The 11,956-nt window shown below is 40.4% G+C and overlaps 2 protein-coding genes across 2 annotated transcripts; one reads left to right on the forward strand and one right to left on the reverse strand.

Moving 5' to 3' along the window:
• Positions 1 to 348: 348 nt before the first annotated feature.
• nanog (nanog homeobox) lies at positions 349 to 2,102 on the forward strand. The gene is made up of 4 exons (XM_072678993.1): positions 349 to 736; positions 1,004 to 1,368; positions 1,451 to 1,570; positions 1,797 to 2,102. Exons 1-4 carry the CDS (start codon positions 349 to 351, stop codon positions 2,100 to 2,102), a joined length of 1,179 nt encoding a protein of 392 aa, XP_072535094.1.
• A 912-nt stretch (positions 2,103 to 3,014) lies between these two features.
• On the reverse strand, positions 3,015 to 11,947 carry tm9sf1 (transmembrane 9 superfamily member 1). The gene is made up of 9 exons (XM_072680295.1): positions 11,392 to 11,947; positions 10,633 to 10,835; positions 8,994 to 9,125; positions 8,501 to 8,623; positions 7,912 to 8,270; positions 7,563 to 7,717; positions 7,071 to 7,256; positions 5,865 to 6,138; positions 3,015 to 5,584 (listed from the first exon to the last, which is right to left on the reverse strand). The coding sequence occupies exons 2-9, from the start codon at positions 10,825 to 10,827 to the stop codon at positions 5,191 to 5,193; spliced, it is 1,818 nt and encodes a 605-aa protein (XP_072536396.1). The 5' UTR covers positions 10,828 to 10,835; positions 11,392 to 11,947; the 3' UTR covers positions 3,015 to 5,190.
• Positions 11,948 to 11,956: the final 9 nt, after the last annotated feature.

The following is an 11,956-nucleotide window of genomic DNA, read 5'->3' on the forward strand; positions in this document are numbered from 1 at the left end:
TATGTTTTCTGCAACTTGCTGAATATGGGCGTGGATATCAAACGAGCAGGCACTTAATTTGATTGGGCCTAACATGGCCTTCCGGCTTCATCTACACCACCCCCTATCTGGCATTATAAATCCACCCCAATATGGAGAAAAGTCACCTTAGATATGTGAGAAGAGCAGCAATTGACAAGTGCACGCCTGGCCCGAGCAGACTGGAGCTTTGCTTGGGTGTCCAAGAAGGAGGAGATTATAGTTACTTGCTTGCTAGGTTAGAGGGAGTTTATACTATAATTAGTTCTGCAATTAAGAGCCCTGCTCTTCAGCTAAAAAACTAGCTAGCAACTTACAGATACTATAGATATGGCGGACTGGAAAATGCCAGTGAGCTACTACAACCCGTCGTACCATGCTTATGCGTACGGCTTAATGTACCCTCAAGGACCCGAACAAACTCATCCAACAATGAGCTGGGCAGAGGCCGCGTACGGTCCACCTGCTGGGGTCACAGGCGGCTACTACTCTCCTCATGCGCCGACGCAGTCTCCGCCTGGCAGTCCGGAGTGTGCGACCGTTAACACTAATGGACATTATCCAGGCTCGGTCGTGTACTACGCGGACTCACAGTCACACATGCAAAACGGGCGACTCTTCTCGCACAACCGCGTCCAGTACGACGAACCAGCAAAGGACCAGGATCAGGCTGGTACAGGGAGCGATACACCAAGTGACTCGGAGGCCCACACACCAGGTTGAGTTGTTATTGAATGCCATTGCCACAAACCCCGCTTTGGCGACGTGTAAAAGTAACGCTATGAGAATAGAAGCTACAACGTATACTTTTTCTTAATGATTAAATTTGACGCCGATTGTCTCAATGGTGACGATCCTCGACGTTAAAACATTCATAAGCACGTGGTCTAATCATATCTAGCCCCACCCCTTTGTTAATCACGAAGTGTGAGACTGCTCTTCAGACTTAACTTTTAATTTTTAACTTTCTCTCTTTCACCCCCAGATTCTTGGTGCTCTGCTAGCAGTCGAGAGGGCGGCGTTCCTCCAGTCGAACTTGACCTCCCTGTTTGGATCAAGAAAGAACAGTCCTACGATGCAGATGGTGGCAGTCCCGACGGTAACGAGGTTGTTTCCAACTCCCTTTCGGCAGCAGAGGAGCCGACGAGTTTTAACACTGAGGGAGACCGCGTACCCGCTGTGTCGTCTCCTCCCGAACAGCTGCCATCACAACCACGCAAGGCCAAAGCCCGCACGGCTTTTTCTGAAGGCCAGATGAACGCGCTAACAGACCGCTTTAACGTACAGAGATACCTCACACCCGCTGAGATGAAGACTCTTGCAGGATTGACTGGACTTACCTACAAGCAGGTAAAATATGAAGGTCAAATTGCACTCAAGTGATTAGGTGGCCCACAAGTTAAACAACCATTTTATATCCCCTCTTCCAAAGGTAAAAACCTGGTTTCAAAACCGTAGAATGAAGCTCAAGCGACACCAAAAGGATAACAGTTGGGTGTCTGAGAGGTACATTGCTGCTGGGATTTCAAATGGCCCAACTGCACATTCCCAGGTGAGTGTTGGATTTATTTTAATATTTAAATTGCTCATTTGTCCATGCTTCCCTGTACTACTGTTTCATTGGTAGTGACCTCAGCTTGGACAGAGAGGAAAATCATCCAGTATGGAGGCATTTCAATAGCTGATGGAACATGTCTTAAAGGCAGGATGATACAAAGTTTGTTGTGCATGTTCTGCCATTTGAGATGTATACTATGTTATAACCCTGCTTTCTTCAGTTTCAGGTAGATGCTCCTATACTGAACCAGGACCTCTTTACTAACCCTCAGTTTAGAGATGCAGTCTTCAAGAAAAGTCCCTCACAGACACAGTCATTCTATCCCAACTATACCAGACCCCTCTCCCCCTCCCAGGTGTCTGCCAGGTCTCAGGGAACCTGGCCTTTGCCCCCAGCTGTGACGCACTACGAATTTCCCAACCCCAATGTGCCAGTTCGTGGAAACAATGATGGAAGTTCTGTTGACACAGGCAGCAACTCTACGCAGCTGGCCACCATGCACAATACCTCCCAGTGGTCATCTTAGGCAATTGTGCTTGGCTGTGAGTGGAGGCACATGAATAGTTTGTACCCCACAGCTTGTAGCCCATACCTGTAAATAGATTTAATACAAAGAGCTGGTGGCTGATGCGCTTTTATTTTAAATGACTGATTCTGAGATGTTTTTCTTATTTTTTTTATGAACATGGAAAGAGTTATTTTTTTAATACTGAAGCTCTATTTTTGTATGTTCAATGGACCCTCCAGAGTATTTAATCTTTAGGTCAGGAACCCTCTTTTTGGTGCTTGACAGGGGTGTTAATGTGTGCATGACTATGAACTATGACTTAATCAGCTGTATTTAAGGTACTTTTTTCGCAAGGCACTATTCCACATTTGCTGTCAGGAACACGCTGTAACGCACAGGGTTCTGTGCCATTTTAGTTTTTGTAAAATTAAGTCACTATTTGTAAAGGTCTTGCTTTTGAGTGTTGGATTTCCTGTTCTTGGAAACTGATTGCAGTACAAACCTTTCGTCTTGAGGGTGTTGAATAAATGTTTTATCTGGTCTCTCAAATGGCTTGTTTTTAGCAATAGAATGAACATTCATCATTTGGCTCTGCCTGCTGGCCTGAATGGTCAGCAAGCCACTGAACTGGATTAGTTCTGCTCCTCTGAAACAATGCAAAATAGTTGTCAATGCAGTCCCCAATCCAATCGGGGAAAGGGGTGTGTGTGTGTGTGTGTGTGTGTGGGAAATATTTGATTCTTTGTAATGTATGAAGGTCATGCATTACTAAGTCCAATAAATCCATTTTGGGTAGTTTCTCCTCTATTGTCAGGTTCAGCAGTAGGTAATGATGCAGAAATTGGTGAATGGATGTAGGTAAGGTGTGCTATAATGTAATTTCTTTTTATTTTAAATGTGCCTCTTATTTGAGAAATTCAATCTCACCACTTGTGTTCTGTAAGAAAAATGTGGGTTTATTGAAAAGATTCTATCTACACCTCTGAAGTAAAATCACAGTAAGTGGTGACTAGTACATATTGCTCCCATGTCCCCAATTATAAGCCTGATAAAATCTATTCTGAATCTCAAAAGCTTTTATACGATTCCACTCCACCCATTCAAAGTGACCAGTCATTTATTTATTTTTTTTACAAACCTAAGCCAAGTAAGTATTATGCACCCTTCAATATTGAAGTGGTAATACTTCAGTAATATCTTCCAAATTAGCCATGTATTCTGCTTACAAAGATTTAATAGCAACAATTGATGGGTTATACAAGCATAAACCCTACCTAAAGTAGCAAAGTATTAACTAACATTCTATAAGGTTGCAAATGTGACCTAAACATTCCGTTCTTCCTGATTACAAGAAATACAAATCTAAATCTTTTTTTAAAGGTTATACTTTGATCATCAGGTTAATTTTTGTAATTTGTGCAATGTATGGAATTTATATCACTAGTCAGCTGTGGCCCATCGGACCCAGTGGAAATTTTGTATGTGGACCTGGACATTTTTGAGTACCCCTGAACTAAGCAGTAACTGCCAGGTTTAGTAGGTACGCATGTCAGGGAAGGAAAAAACACCTAACTCCTCTGGATTCCGACTCTCTGTTCTAAGCAAAAGGGGAACCCTTATTTTAAATAACCATTTAAGCATTTATTAATCTTTGCATGGCCACGGTTTAAGTAGAACTATGGAAAATAACACATTTTGAATGGAGATTTTTCATTGGAGAAAAAAAAAAAAATGTCTTACGCATGCTTAAACAATTTTACTACCTTTTACTAGTCAGTATACCATCAAAATGATTTTGAAGTCATAATTTTAAATTGAAATTGCTAGATGATGCTGCTTTAATCCCACTCTAGGCAACTGGCCCAACATTTGGTATAGCTTCACATAAGGTCAAAGTCATTTTTACTAAGCGGGTAGAACCAGGCAGCATGCATAAATGAAAAACAACTGCTTGTTCAATGTTTTTTCAGGGATGTCAACAGATGGTTTGTCATTCTTTGCAGCAGTAACATAATTTCTGGAAAGTCTGAATTTGTGGAGCAGAACAGAAACACATGAAAGCTTGTTTGATTCATGTTAGCTTTCACCAAACATGTTCAAAACTAATATACCCTGACCAATATTCAATGCACCGCTCATCCCATATTCTACTCTCCTTATGTAATTATTGTCTAAAACAACCCTTTTTGAAAATTGTGTCCCTTTTGTATTATAGTACTTCTTATGACACATTAAAGTGTTTTCACTTTCTTGTACTCCCATAGAAAAAACAGTTCATATAGAATCTTTGTTTTCTTGATTTCATTTGAAATGACAAGTCGCTGCTTTTAAATGAACTAAGCAGGAGAAAACGCCACTAGTAACACACCCAATAAGAACTGGGTAAACTGCGGTTGCAACAAGGCTAAGCATGCAACAGTTGAACTCAACAGCTGTAAACCAGATACATTTGTATAGAATTTGCTGAGCACATATTGTATTAACTGTGCACTTCTCTGAATTTCTAGTTGAATTTTCACCTGTTGCATCTTTAGCATGTTACCATGCATATTACCATGGACAGTTTCTGACATCTCTTGTACTTAGTAAAAGAACAGAAAACCGTGTCTGATTAAAAGCACACGTATGTGCTAACTGACCATACAATAAAGGTAAAAACAGAAATCATGGAAACCATTGGCACGTGCTAAACACGATTTTCAGTTCTTTTCAAAAATACAGAGACATGACTAAACGAACAAATCATAGGTTACATATGTGACAGACAGAGATTAGGCTGAAAAATGCAGAATCGTTCCTTCAATTTTAAGCATCAAGGTCTCAAATGTATGAAACAAATAGGTTACATTTCTTCTGCCAAATCATCAGATGCATGATTCTATTTGATGCTTCACCTATTCTGAAGTCAGAAGTAGCTTAAGGATGAACATTCCAGCAAAACCCAAACTGGTTGGGCTCCTTGGGGACTGATGGATGAGTCAAGTGATCCAATGTTCTTGTCCAACAAGGCAGAGTGTGAGCGAGAGAGTGAGTAAGTAAGAGAGACAGAAAGAAAAAAAGAAAGAAAGAACAAGACAAAGAGAGACTGCAAACTTTACATTCTCATTCAGTCCATCTTCAAGCTGCAGTAAATGTAGCGGATGAATGCCAGTGAGGCCCAAAATGAAACGGTCCCCAGCATTAGTGAAAAGACAAAGGCGGTGAGTAAGGAATATCCAAAGAACTCCACACTTTGCACTAGGCCGCTCATGCTGGAGCGATTGTGGTAATAGAAGAGAGAGTAGACAAATATAAAGATGCCGGTGGAACCCGTGCTCAGGACACTGCGCCACCACCAGCGGTAATCCTCGCCTGAGAGCAGGAAGTAAGTGAGAGCCACGGATATGCAGGCCCCCACAGACAGCAATATGGCAAAAACACAGAGCAAGATGCCATAAAGGGTATAGTGCTCCCTACCCCATACGGTGGCAAATATGTAGTATAACTCCACTGAGATGGCACTGTAAAAGAAGAGAAGGGGTTGAGGGGGGGAAAGAAAGTGAGAGATACAAAATAGTATCCTATACCTATACCTATACTAGTAATATATTCCTATACCCCTAGTGCAATAAGCGCAAAACAGGAAACTTAGCTATTTTGTTATTTTGTGCACATCACACAGCTGTATTCTAGAACTTCCAAAAGGAAAGATGTCAATGTATTGACAGGTACTGTAAATGAAACGGCTGTTTTTAAAAAAAAAACTGAACTGGTCATTGTCTGACCAGATTCACTGCTTACCTGAAAGGCAGAAATCCTCCGATGGCCATATGCACAGCTGTATGTTTGTACCAGGGCTGCAGGGGAATCTGGCGGGGGATGTTGCGGGTGCGGCATGGAGCCTGGAAGCTACCTGCCCTGTTCTTACCTACAATTCCCCCAATGACTGTGAGGGGAAAGCCCACTAGCACCCATGCACCTAGCAACAGGAGCACAGTGGAAGCAGGGAGGGCCTGCGTGGAACCACTCCACCAGTGAACAGAGTTTACTACACTCCAGGTGAGAAAGAGAGGAGCTGAGGGGGGGAAAAAAAGACAGATGATCAATTGATATTTATCTGTAACATGAAACTACCAGTTCAAGCAGTCTCTCAAACACCATTGAAGAGACCAGTCTTCAAACTGACATTGCAATAATTTTTCATTCTGTGATATGCATTGCGATATTAAAAGAAAGCCAATGATCCAACATGTCACAATATTATTAATAGACTTGGCGATGGCTGCCTAACGCTCTAAGTATGCATGCTCACTGTAGTGGGTGTTCATGGATGGGTTAAAGGGGAGGCCAAATTCCATCTGTGTCCAACACAAATGATGAACATGGGTGTCTTTGTATGTAATCTGCTTCTGGTAGCAGCAACAAAATTAAGCAACAAAGCAACAAAATTGTTAAATCTGCCTTATGCGACATTGCACGTTGTGACTATTATAATGACAATGCTGAAACAATACAGTAAGCAGCCTTACCAACAACTATGCAAAATGTTTGCAAGTACAAATAAAGATTTGGGTGGTTGCCGGATTTAATTATTTTGAGTTAAATAAATTAGCCAGATTAACAGATTAGCCATAAAACCACTGATGGGTGAAGTGAATAACAGTGATCTGGTTACACTTCAAGTGGTGGCATAAACAGTACAAGGCAGAAAGTAAACAGTCGGTTATTGATGTTAATGGGTTGCAAACAGAAGGGCAAGTGTAAGGATCTGAGAGACAAAAAAAAGCCAAATTGAAATGGCTAGAGAACTGGGTCAAAGCATCTCCAAAATGTCTTGCGGGTGTTCCCAGGATGCACAGTCAGTAACTCCAAAAAATGGTTCAAGAAAAGAACTGCAGAATGCCGTTAATAAAGATGCAGCTGTCAAACACTAAAAAGAGAAATATATGTTAAGTAAATACTGGATATGTAAAAATAAACAAATAAATAAATATATAAATGTCCCACCAGAAAAAAGGCTGGAGGTGAGGATAATGTTCCAGACCCAGCGTTGCCCATGGATCTGGGTGTAGAAGCTGCAGGAGCAGTATCCTGACACACAACTTGTCAGTGCATACAGCACAATCGCAGCAGAGTTTATGGCACCATGACGATGCACATTAAACATCCCCAGCAATGCCATGACAATAATTCCTGACAACCAAAAAAGATGGCCAGGGAAAGTGTTAAGAGCAACCTTAGGGCACAATTATGTCAACAACAAAGACGTAATCTCCAGTATGAGTGGGTAATAGGACAAAAAAAACTAATATTTTGACACTTGAAGATGATATATGATCACCCTTTTGTATTATCAGGTAATTGGCAACTTTTTGAGAAGGTGACATTTTTACGTGCAAATACGTGCACCTTTACCTTTACATTTTTATTGTGACCGTCACCAGATTTGGTCACTATGCAGTCAAAAATTATTTACATCTACAATGTACTGATTCTTACCTGTGGCCAGAGTGAGAAACTGAGCTCCCACTCCTAAAACAGCACACAGCAAGCTCTTATATGGTGGAAAACGAAAGACGTCAGTGTGAATGATCTTCCAGCCATTATCTCCCTGGTCCAGATCATCACAGCTGCCATCTTCTTCTACGTTATACCTATTGTAACAGACACAAAGCCAGGGCTATTCCATTCTATTCTGCATTCAAAATTTATAAAATGGAATAATATTATAAATATTTATATATTATATATATATACACACACACACACACACACACACACATACATATATATATATATGTATATATATATTTATTTTTTAAGCATCATCCTATCTAACGCTCCTCACCTTGCAAAATCATTCTTTAGCACCCTCATGAGGATGATGATGACAAAGCCCAGCAGCAGCACCACCAGCACCAATGAGTTGATAATTGACAGCCAGTGAATTTCCAGGGTCTTTGGGAAAAAGGAGTAATCTCGGAGGCGCTCGGCTCTGCGTGCATGGGGCAAGGGGCTTTCAAACCAGCGAACACTGTACGTGTGGGTCACAGTGAGTCCTTCATTGTTGCCCCCTGCCCCCTGGCCTGCACCACCATTTCCCTCCTCAAGAGACACTGGCTTAACATCTTTAATGGACACATTGGCAAAGATCACAGAGTCTCCATTATACTCAATGTTGAAGTCCAGGTGAGTCCATAATCCCACCTAAGGTTTTTAGGGAAAAAAAAAGTTTTTTAATATACATTAGTAAGGAATTTCAAGGAATAAGGTTCAGTTGAGGTCTGGTTGACAAATTAAATCATTTAAAAAGGTAATATAGTTTATATTCATTACATGTAAAGTGATATATTGTGCGCTTTTTTGTTTTACTTTTGACCAAGCCATTTTGGTATGGCTTATAGCAAGTATAGTGAGTGAGAAGCAGTTAGGAAAACCTTGTGACTGTGAGGCAGGAAACCACTCTCCTCCATGTATCCCACAAATCCCCAGATAGGAATATCATCCAACACAAACTCAAAGTAATAAAGCTCCTCAATAGCTTCCTTTAACTGATCCACCTAGTAAAACAGTAAAATTGGCAATTACAACATTTATTATTAACAGATTGTGCTTAGAAAACAAGTTTTTTACATAATGTTGTATTGTCACATAACATCTTGTAAATTAATAGAAAGTTGCGGTCATAGCAAAAAAGTCCATCAGTAGCAGAAAATGCTCTTAGGTGTATGTTAATGAGAGTTTGTAGAAAATAATTCAGGACCAGTTTTATTAATCAAATCCTCCTGAAATGTACAACAGAATTCAAGTGCTGCCCCCCCCCCCCCCCCCCCCCAAAAAAAAAAAACAAAACAAAACAAATGTAATAAAGTTGCCACCGTTTAATATAACAGTGACAAAATGTAAATGAATTTTAGAGTTGAACAATACCTCTTTCTCAGAGAGACTAAGTTGGCACAGTGTTTGTCTTTCTGTATTCTCCCTGAAGCGAATCTTGTACAAAGACTCTGCCATCCTGTCCCCATCTAAAACTTCCCCAAGACTTAAGGCTTTATGATGTATCTGAGAAATCACAAAAACAAAACGATAACCTCATATCCTATTATTCTGACAGCAGTGATTTGCATGAGGACATTGTACTTTCAAAAAAACTACACTAAAAATAATAAAATAAATAAAAAGACATTCATCATTTTTTTTTCTCAGCTTGTGGTTGTTACATACACTATATTGCCAAAAGTATTCACTCGCCTGCCTTCGCACGCATATGGCCATTCTTAATCCCTAGGGTTTAATATGAAGTCGGGCCACCCTTTGCAGCTGTAAGAGCTTACCTCTTCTGGTAGGGTTTTCCAGGAGTTTTAAGGAGTGTGTTTATGGGAATTTTTGAGCATTCTCCCGGAAGTGATTTTGTGAGGTCAGACGCTGATTTTGGACAAGAAGGCCTGGCTTGCAATCTCCGTTCTTGAGCTAATTTGAAGGCCACATGAAGTCTGGAGGTCTGTAGTATTTGACTCTGCAGAAAGTTGTTGACCTCTGCACAGAATGCAACTCAGCATCCGATGCCCCCCTCTGTCATTTTACGTGGCCTACCACTTTGTGGCTGTGTTGCTGTCATTCCCAATTGCTTCCACTTTGTTATAATACCACTGTCAGTCGACTGCGGAATATTTAGTAGTGAGAAAATTTCACAACTGGACTTATTGTGGTATCCTATCATGGTACCACGGTGAAAGTGCTTGGTTTTATCCACCTGTTTCCGTGGAATTGATTTAAACACCTGAATTCAATTATTTGGATTGCAGAGTAAAAACTTTTGGCAATAGTGTATTTAAATGTACTTTTTTTGAAAGACGATTTTCTTTATCGGTCTTCAATAAATTATTTTGGAATCTTGAAGACAGTAATGCTTTTACTGTTCAGTTTACTTTTATTGTTTTGCCTGTTAAAAGCAAACTTTTAATACTTGATTAACCATCAAATGAATTAGCAGATTTCTACATTCCTAGTATAATTAAAGAGAAAACAAATAAGTCTCATGGAACTGTAAAATATTAAGCTTTTATATGACAGTGACATTGTTATATAAAACCATACAGAAATAGTAACAGTAAGACATTCCTTAAAAACAGCTGATCAGGCCCATCGAAAGAGCATGATTGAAATTGTTCTGTCCAACATCCCCAGCAGCACAGCAGAACTAAACAAAACAGTGCAAGTGTGGGTTTAACACATTATGCCGGTGGTATTTAGACCCCACTGTGCTTTAGAGAAGCTGAGGCTTCAAGGAAATACTGGTTATGCTGGTTGTGTTAGGTTTAGCTTTCTAGCTTTCTTAGCTGTCACCAAGTAGGTTCCTGAGACTCAAACAGAGTGAAACAGTGAAAAGAACAAAACCATCTCAGTGTTGGGATTAATTAAAGGGCTGCACAGAAAGGTTTCAAACAAAAGGGAGAAAAATATTGGCAATCTATTAGCTATTGTTTTAATTTACTGGTAATGTGAAAAATACATGTGTGTCCACAAGAGCAAAAGAAAAACTAAAGATTTAGGATCCCTGGAGACTCACCTCTTTTGGTCTGCAGACAGGCAGTGTATAATAATGATATGTTTCCTGGGGGTTGTGATAAGGACCCACTTTGTTAACATAAAGCATCACAGAATCACCCTGCTTGTAACTGGCAGCCCATCCGATCTGTGGCAAAAGGCACAGAAGCAACAAACAAGCCCCCATGACCCACCTACGGGCCGGTCCTACCGTCATGACAATCCCTGTCAATAAAAAAAAAAAAGGGGATGGAAAGCATTTTACTGTCATTAGGTGGTAACCGCTTTTTAAAATACAACTCTGTCATGACAAATAGCACATACAAGTTTATAATTCAACAAACCCACAAATCCCCACATCAATTTTCAGGATCAGTGATCAGTTCTTAATGTGCCAAGGAGTTTTACATCATTAAAGTCATGCATAAACATGATAAACAAGCATTAATTAACCGGTCAGGAAATATTAGATGACCATGTGAAATTATGACAGCAAGAGCTATGTATGCTAAAAACTAAAAGTGGCTCTACTGAGCATTAACGATGCACTGACCGGCGTCAATACAGACGAAGAACATAGAGGCTAATTTAGCTTTTGCCTTAGCCCTTTGGGGCACACAGTTTTATGTAGCCACCAGGCTAAACGAACTTATTATTCCAATTATGGCCAACTACAGACAAATGCTTTGTTTCATATGGATGTTATTTATTAAATGAAAATTTGCTAGTTGTCCAGCTTCAAATGCTACTGCAGCTTCCGCATGAGCGAAATGCAACAAACCTGTTTTGGACGCTATCTTGAATTGCTTCGACTCCGTCCTCGGGAAGCCCGCTTTCAACCCTTATGAGCTGGTCAGTGCCGAGGGCATATGTGCAATGTCATAGCTGTTCGTCTTAACGAACAGCGGACCATAAACGGCCCTCCAAAATACAGATGCAATTTAATGCTGTAAAACATTCAAGCCAGCTACCGATACCACGTCATCTTCAGAAAAAAATCGTCCTTTCGGCTTTTCCGGGATAGGCGGAGCGAAGAAACGCACACAACACCTACACCTGTTTTTCGACACTAGCTAACGCTATATCTTCATCCCCAGTTTTACATTAATGCAAAGACAAACCAGTAATGTTGACCCCAGCTAAATGCCTAAAACGCTGTTATTGTTTATTAATCTCTGTTCAGCCCAACGAATCAAATCACAAGGGTAGTTTTAACGCAAATGCCACACTACGAAAAACCTTGCTCTACAAACCATATGTTCTGCAAATCATACAATCGTCTCTATTACATGTAGATCATACATTCTGCACTGCATATGCGCCGTTCGCGCCCACGTTGTCTGTTT

Source organism: Salminus brasiliensis, chromosome 5 (genome assembly GCF_030463535.1).
Source record: "Salminus brasiliensis chromosome 5, fSalBra1.hap2, whole genome shotgun sequence".
NCBI classification, from domain to species: Eukaryota; Metazoa; Chordata; class Actinopteri; order Characiformes; family Bryconidae; genus Salminus; species Salminus brasiliensis.

Bases quoted from the DNA above. Each gene is read 5' to 3' on its own strand.
- tm9sf1 (XM_072680295.1), bottom strand. From the start codon at position 10,827: ATGACGGTAGGACCGGCCCGTAGGTGGGTCATGGGGGCTTGTTTGTTG. The intron at 7,718-7,911 runs GTGAGGAGCGTT...CTGTTACAATAG, and splicing joins CTAAAGAATGATTTTGCAAG to GTATAACGTAGAAGAAGATG. The intron at 7,257-7,562 runs GTAAGAATCAGT...TTTGGTTGTCAG, and splicing joins GTTTCTCACTCTGGCCACAG to GAATTATTGTCATGGCATTG.
- nanog (XM_072678993.1), top strand. From the start codon at position 349: ATGGCGGACTGGAAAATGCCAGTGAGCTACTACAACCCGTCGTACCAT. The intron at 737-1,003 runs GTTGAGTTGTTA...TTTCACCCCCAG, and splicing joins CTCGGAGGCCCACACACCAG to ATTCTTGGTGCTCTGCTAGC. The intron at 1,571-1,796 runs GTGAGTGTTGGA...TGCTTTCTTCAG, and splicing joins GCCCAACTGCACATTCCCAG to TTTCAGGTAGATGCTCCTAT.